The sequence below is a fragment of the Kogia breviceps genome, chromosome 4 (assembly GCF_026419965.1).
Source record: "Kogia breviceps isolate mKogBre1 chromosome 4, mKogBre1 haplotype 1, whole genome shotgun sequence".
NCBI lineage: Eukaryota > Metazoa > Chordata > Mammalia > Artiodactyla > Physeteridae > Kogia > Kogia breviceps.
Genome location: NC_081313.1, coordinates 68,740,897 through 68,748,717, shown reverse-complemented (window position 1 = coordinate 68,748,717; position 7,821 = coordinate 68,740,897). Strand labels below are relative to the sequence as shown.

General features: G+C 40.6%; 1 protein-coding gene and 1 non-coding gene across 2 annotated transcripts; both read right to left on the bottom strand.

Annotated features, from left to right (window-relative positions):
* Positions 1-4,968: 4,968 nt before the first annotated feature.
* COX7C (cytochrome c oxidase subunit 7C) lies at positions 4,969-7,003 on the bottom strand. The gene is made up of 3 exons (XM_059060690.2): positions 6,841-7,003; positions 5,931-6,059; positions 4,969-5,071 (listed from the first exon to the last, which is right to left on the bottom strand). The coding sequence occupies exons 1-2, from the start codon at positions 6,913-6,915 to the stop codon at positions 5,943-5,945; spliced, it is 192 nt and encodes a 63-aa protein (XP_058916673.1). The 5' UTR covers positions 6,916-7,003; the 3' UTR covers positions 4,969-5,071; positions 5,931-5,942.
* LOC131756500 (small nucleolar RNA Z39) lies at positions 5,176-5,238 on the bottom strand. Its single transcript, XR_009335674.1, has one exon. It is a non-coding gene; the product is annotated as a small nucleolar RNA Z39 (small nucleolar RNA).
* Positions 7,004-7,821: the final 818 nt, after the last annotated feature.

Here is a 7,821-nt window from a genome sequence, read left to right as displayed (position 1 = left end):
AAATAAAGGCATATTACATTTTGACATTGGGGTCCATCTTCTCAGTATACTTTATAGAACAGTTGCAGCAGGCATTGTCTTTTACACACCCCATAACCACTTTCTTCTCCTTTTCTATTAGAATGCTGGTTTGTTCCAGTTTCCACTTTTTTCACGTTGACTTGGAAGGAAATATTAATTGCTCAAATGTAATCACTGCAGTGACTGTCATTTCCCTTGCTAGTGTTGTATTTAGAAATGGATACATTATAACCCTTGTGTCCAATGAACGGTGAAAGTTTGCTAGTGGGCTTCTAGGAAATCTTTCTTCATTCTTAAAAATAACTTGAACAGATTTTTTTCTTGTTGGATATTGTCAAGTCTGTATGGGATGCCTGGAACTGTAGCAGCCATCTCATGACAAAGAAATAGTTTACAGAGTTTGGATAGAATGCCCTTAAATTCTATGAGCTCTATCTTTTGTTATGTAAAACATATTCCCTAATCCTTTTAAGTCAGTGCTTCTCAAAATGTTGGTCTCTAACAGGACCAACAGCTACTGTCAGAATGTAAATCAATACACATTTTCTTTCAAGGAAGGTTATCTACAAAGAACATCAGATGGACTAAACAGTGTGGTCAGTGACATAGTTAAGTTACACTTTGGCAGAAAATCTTAATCTCATTGAGTCTGCAACAAGAGTTATTGTTTGGAGAACTCAACTAATAAAGTTACCTGGGAAAAATTCATTTTTCTTCAGAAAACACTGACACATACACCATTTTGGTGTACAGACTAGAAAGTCTGGGGTTTGCCTTTAGGTAGTTTTGCTATTCTTGGTTTCAATTCAGTAATGCATTCAATAAATGTTCACTGATCACTTACATTATACATGTACTACAAACGAATAAGGAAAAGCTGCCCTGGTCTCAGAAAAATTACAAGTTGTATGGGAAATAGGAAGGGAAATCAGTGATTACAGTACTTGCCAAGGTTAACTATAAAGCTGTTTACAGGGTGTTGGAGACTTAAGTATATTTTGTTTGGGAGGAATTGGCAAGGGAAAACTACAGAAAAAGGTGGCAACTGAGCTAAGTTAATATGTGGAGGCAGTTCACAAAACTGGAGCTGTGGCCAGAGTGAGGCTGAAACCATAGAGAAACGACTCAGTGCCATGTTAGTTTTAATTTTACTGATGGTGACAGCTTATTACATGATCAGCTTGCATTTACTACCATGATTCCAGGCATTTTTGGACATGGTTAAGGTTGAAGTTATTTGCTGGACAACTGGTTAGAACTGAAGCTAGACTTAGCAATTGAAAAAACCAACCTATAACTGCCAAATGGCCTTGGGATTAACTTGAACAATTTATACAATGTCCATTTTAGTTCCTCTACCTCATTTGTTTTTGAGTTAAGCACTCTATTTTAATCTTCACAATATCTTAAGATAGTTATTCTGATACACAAGGAAACTGAGGCAGAGTCTCTAGTTGAGCTGAAACATAGTCAGGCCTGACTTTGAATCCAGTCAAATCTTAGTCCTGAGTCCATATTCTTAACCCCTTTTGTACTGCTTCTCTGGCAAAATGTAGGACATTTTGATTTTTCCCGTTAGGGTGGCCAAAGCTTAATTACGATAATTCTGGTTTCCTTAAAATGATTCCTGGGTTTCAGCCCCCAACCAAAATCCCTAATCAGGTATTCTGGAGTCAGGGAAGCCTCTGCGGCTCTGCATAAGGTACACTTGGCCTAGCATAGTTTCATAAAGTGTGCATGGGTCCACCCAGTGTAACCTTTAAGAGAATCTGGATTTTTATGGGAATCTTGTGGTTTTAGATGTTGGCTTGAACTTTAAAAAACCAGTACAGGGGGAAAATATACACATAAAATCGAAAAAAAAAATCAATATTCTGTGATGGTTTTAAAAACTCAAGCCAACACTTAAAAACAAATTAAACTGGAGTCACATGCTTATATGAAATTGTGATGATTAATTTTACATGGTGTCCAGATATTTGGCCAAATATTACTCTGGATATTTCCATTAAAATATTTTTTGGGATGAGATTACTTTTTTTTTTTTTGGCCACACTGCATGGCTTGCAGGATCTTAGTTCCCCAACTAGGAGTTGAACCTGGGCCATGGCAGTGAAACTACCAACTCCTAACCACTTGACTGTTAGGGAATTCCCGAGATTACTACTTAAGAGTTTCAGTAAAACCTACTCTCCATAATGTGTGTGAGCCACATCCAATTAGTTGACAGCATTAACAGAAAAAGACTTCTCCGAAAGAGGGAATTCTGTTAGCAGATGGCTTCGAACTGGAATATCCACTCTTCCCTGGGTCTACAACCTTCAGTTTACCCCACAGTTTGTTGATCTGACAGACCCCCACAATTGCAAGAACCAATCCCTTAAAATAAATCTCTATGGACACATGCTGTTTGTTGGTTGTTTCTCTGGAGAACCCCAATACGAAAACTAAAAAGTTGTCTAGCCTCTATCACTCAATATACTTACACATTAAGAGCCAGCCTGTTGAAGGCCTTTTATGGGGATGGGGTAAACTGCATTCCTATCCCGGGAAAGGGAGGTTTTTCTCTCATTCCTGTACACACTCAAATACTTTAACTCAATTCAGAAAATTTAATAAATGACATTTTCTACCTAGACCCTGCTGTAAAATACTAAGTTACTTTCAGCTCTTAATATATTTTAAATCAGGGGAAAAAAATTATTTAGGACTTGCCAGGACTTAAAATGTTTTTATGTAGCTCAATGAGTTTCAAAATATGAAGAAGGCTCTATTCCCATTTCCTCCAAGAAAACCCTGAAGGCTAAATTTGTAATTTAGCAAAGATTTGAACCAAGAATTCAAAATCATTATATGAACCCTAAACTCTTACTCCCGCTTCTACTGTTCCAAAAGGTAGAAATCATTAATGTTATATAGAAAAACTCTCCAAGCACAGAACATGACTCATCAATGGATAATCAAAAAACAACACACAAATACATAGACTAGTTGGACAAAGTCATTTAGACTAAATTGTATACATATTTAAGTAATTGCCAGGCAGTTACTGAAGAGCCTAAAGATAGGTATACTAGAGACCACACTGGGATTAAAATATTCAGTAGCTAATTACTCTCCCCCTGCCCTAATATAAAGCCCTCGGAACTAAGTCGTCATATTTTAAGTGGTAAGCAACATTTCATTATTCAGTGAATTCAAAATCAGTGAATTTTGATTCACTGATACAGCTACTAATCAGAGCCATCTTGTAACCCATTTCTACTAGTCAAGCTCCAGAATAAAATGGGAATATCTCCTATATTGTCTCACATGCTATTACATTCCATTTCAGTTTTTTGTTTTTAATTAATTAATTTATTTATTTATGGCTGCATTGGGTCTTCGTTGTCGCACGCAGGCTTTCTCTAGTTGCAGCGAGCGGGGGCTACTCTTTGCTGCGGTGCGCAGGCGTCTCGTTGTGGTGGCTTCTCTTGTTGCGGAGCACGGGCTCTAGGCATGTGGGTTTCAGCAGTTGTGGCACAATTGCTCAGTTGCTCCGCGTCATGTGGGATCTTCCTGGACCAGAGCTCTAACCCATATCCCCTGCACTGGCAGGTGGATTCTTAACCACTGCGCCACTAGGGAAGTCCCTCAAATAGTTCTTTCATTCAGTCTAAACAAGTAGCACATTTATCATGGCAAAAATTTCAATTTTAGATTACAGGTCTAGAGGAAAAAAAGGAAGCTCTTGAACTTAAATCTGCTAACACTACTGGTTTTCCTAATGATCAACTAATTATCATTCATGGAGAAAAATGAATTTACTCCCTCAAAGGAAAAAAAGACTAAAAGTGTATCTTTTTTCTGCCCTTAAATTTAAAAAAAAATTACAGGACAAAGTTTGCGTTTCTTTTATAATAAATTACCGACAAATTCCTGACCCAGGAATCAAAAATTAAAATTCAGAATTTAAAACCAAGAAACAAGCTAAATCATGTACATATTTAATTAAGAAACTAATAATGCAATATTACCCAAATAAAAAGCAAGCACACAGGGGCTTCCCTGGTGGCGCAGTGGTTGAGAATCCGCCTGCCGATGCAGGGGATACGGGTTCGTGCCCCGGTCCGGGAAGATCCCACATGCTGCGGAGCGGCTGGGCCCGTGAGCCATGGCCGCTGAGCCTGCGCGTCCGGAGCCTGTGCCCTGCAACGGGAGAGGCCACAACAGTGAGGGGCCCGTGTACCACAAAAAAAAAAAAAAAAAAGCAAGCACAGGGACTTTCCTGGTGGTGCAGTGGTTAAGAAGTTGCTTGCCAATGCACAGGACATGAGTTTGAGTCCTGGTCTGGGAAGATCCCACGTGCCACGGAGCAACCATGCCCGTGCGCCACAACTACTGAGCCTGTGCTATAGAGCCTGCGAGCCAAAACTACTGAGCCCACACGCCTAGAGCCCATGCTCTGCAACAAGAGAAGCCAGTGCAATGAAAAGCGCGTGTGCCGCAACAAAGAGTAGGCCCCACTAACCATAACTGGAGAAAGCCAGAGTGCAGCAACAAGGACCCAGTGCAGCTAAAAAAAAAAAAAAATCCTAATCTAACACAGTCTATTCATCCAAGATAACAGTGTGAATCTATATATGTTCTCTTCCATCTCAATATGTCATGTAGTGACAAGTTCAACAGCCAAGCAACCTCATCTTCTGGATGGACCAGTAAATTTGTACTGTCCATGTCTGCAGAATCCTGGCCCCTTTCCAGCATACCTGTGAGTGGCCCTTATGAATAATCTGGTTGGAGAAAGCAAAGGCTCCACTGTTGAAAGCTATGGAAAAGACTCTTAATTCAAACAGTATTAGGTTGGTGGATGAGGTAAATTGGAGCATGTTTAAAAAAAAAAAAAAAAGAAAAAAAAGCACATGCTCAATTATCATGTTCCATATTTCAGAGAAGAGGCATTAAGGATTTATGCTATAAGTTTATTTACAAACATATCTAGGATGCTGAGTTCAAGAGTTTGATCCTTTTTTCAAAGAGACTGCACATCTTAAAATGCTCCTCTTTGTATCTGTGAATAAAAGCATAAAAAATTAACGATATTAAAGAACCTATTCATTTAACAGAAATATGTAGCTTCATTAATATACTGTCTGTCCTTCAATTTATGACTGGTACATCAGAAAGCGTTTACAGTATCATGAATTTATTCATACTGATTTTCTTCATCATATGCACCAGAGTCTTCCCAAGTAATGGCTTGGATAAATCATCTCCCTTCTAAACAAAGACAAGTAAAGTCTTTCTTTTCCAAAGTATATTTTGGAATTTATTCCAATCATCCCACAGAGCTTCCTTTAGTGTTACTTTTGCTGAAAATTCTGATTATAATTTAACTAAATAAATCCTTTCTTCTCACTCAGGGAATCTGCTAATCTTGCTGCACACAAGATTCCTTTGGGTGTATACTAATACACACTGCCCTCAAGACAGATTAGCATTAATCAGTTTACTAGAACTTTACCTGGTCGAGTACCTGAGCTCTGGAACGAGACTGCCTGGGTAAAAACTCTGGTCCACCATCACTAGCTATGGAATACTGGGCAACTTAACATTTTTTTCTTTTTTTTTGGGGGGGGTCTCAGATCAGGTTAACATCATCCACCTCAGTCTTGCCTGGTAGCCAACCTGAGCTTATTAATGTAAAGTGTGCCTGACAAACAGCAGCACTCAATAAACACTGGCTTTCAGGCAAAGATACATTTGTTTATTGGTTTAACCTGTCTCCCTCAATGCCACACCCACACTTAACTTCAGGAATTACAACAACACACAATAGTGTATTTGTGATTTGGGGGGGGGGCGTGGTAAGGGAAGAAAGGAAAAAAGGGGAAACCTCTGCAAAGATTAGAAATGCATTAATTATTTACCTGTCTCACAGATTATTTTTTAAGCAGTTGGTGTCTTACTATATAGAAAGGTGCAGCAAATCCAGTCCCAAAGTACAAAGTCATCATAGCTAGTAACCGCCACTTGTTTTCCACTGAAAATGGTAAATTCTGTTGGGAAAAAAAGAGAAAAGAAACTGAACTTCAAATCAGCTGATTTTATAAATCAAAAATAAGTATACAGGAAGCGCTAATTTTTCTATAATCAGGTTATATATATATGCCATATGCCATAACACTTTTTTAAACACTATCTTTCAAATCCTATGACCTCCATCACACAAAACACTAGAAGGTAAAAAAATACCTGGTTTTACTCATCAACTCTACCCCTCTACACCCTTTCTCGGCCCATTAATACTAGGCTTCACGTAACCCTCGGAGGATGTTACTGCTAACTACCCGATTTAAACTATTTATACTTGAGGCTAAAACTAACTTCAATCAAGGACGGTTAATACTCCTAATTTCGTCATCTAGGTGGAGACTAGCCCCACACCACAGGCCCTCATATCCTCAACGTTTCAATGACTTTCACTTCGAGTCCGGTGACCTCTAGCTGAGCTTTAAGCCGCAATACCTGAAGCCAGGCGCTTCAGGGCCCTGCATATCTTGAAGAGCGGGGTGGGGAGCGAGAGGGAAACGGGGGGACACTAGTGTGAGGTAAGGCCTCTGGCTTTACCTACTCATTCCGTTTTGCGACTACGGCGCGCAGCCAGGGTCCTGAACTTTCTCCCCGGTCCTTGGAGGAAATGGAATGCTAGTCGACGTTCCCGATCAAAACCCCGACTTCCCATCTCTCTCTCTCCACGGCCCATAGGCGGCCTTGAAGTTCAGCCAGTCGCAGCCAAGTGGCCCCTACCCAACGGAGCCAGGGCCCTTCCATACTAACCTTCCCCGGACCCTCCTCATAGTGGCTCCTACGGACCACAGAGGTTGTGAACCTCCGGATGCTTTGTCCCAACATAGCAGTGTTGGAAGCCCTGCGAAAGCCGCAGAAACTGAAGGCGGAAGAAATGGCGACAGCTCAGCAGACACTCCTTTCCTCACGACCTTGTTCCTCTGTGGGCAAGGAGCGACAGGGAAGATGGGAAATGGGGCAGAGCTCTCGGAACATGCGACAAAGCGGCGCCCCCCTGAGGATTGTGGGAATTGTAGTTCAGAACATCGTGGCGCCTTGTCGGCCCTGAAAGATTGTGGGAAATGTAGTCTTGCCCAGGTTCCGGTAGGATCAGAACATATTTACCATCAGTGTTTCTTCCGGACGTGAGTTCTTGTCGAGTTCTTGTCCGGGTTCTTGGGGCCTGTTTCTAGAACGATTTTACTGAAGTTAGCGAAGCAGTTTCACCGTATGTGTGCTAGTTTATGGAAAAGGAAAATAAACCTCTCCCTTTTCTTTTTTTGTGACTATATGCTAAGTGCCTGTGATTTGCAGTACTACTCCGCCAGCGCTGCGAGAGATGTATATACTCTTATCTCACCGGAAGGAAACGAAACGTAAACACGAGTAACCAAATAATATGCAGTACAAAGGATTTCAGAGAGAAAACTGAGTTGAAGTGCGAAGGGAAGGATTCCTGGAGATATAGAGAACTAAGTAGAACAGAAATAGGAAGACAGGGAAGAGAAAACTCAAGGCCAGTTTGAGTATGGCATGTTGGGAGTGTGGAAGAGAAAGCAGCCTCTGATCCGGAGCCAGCCTGGACCAGGAATTGGTGTTCTCCTGCTGAACCTAAACAATTTAGGAGGACATGCACATCAAAGTTTCTCTTGTCAGTGATGGCTCAAGGAAATAAGATCACTCTATTATATATGAACATAGACAAAACATGAACATTGTTCAAGTCACAAAAATGACCAAACATCACCATAC

Excerpts from the sequence above, each read along its gene's own strand:
- COX7C (XM_059060690.2), bottom strand. The coding sequence starts at position 6,915 with ATGTTGGGACAAAGCATCCGGAGGTTCACAACCTCTGTGGTCCGTAGG. Across the intron at positions 6,060-6,840 it reads ATGAGGAGGGTCCGGGGAAG|AATTTACCATTTTCAGTGGA; the intron begins GTTAGTATGGAA and ends TTTTCCCAACAG.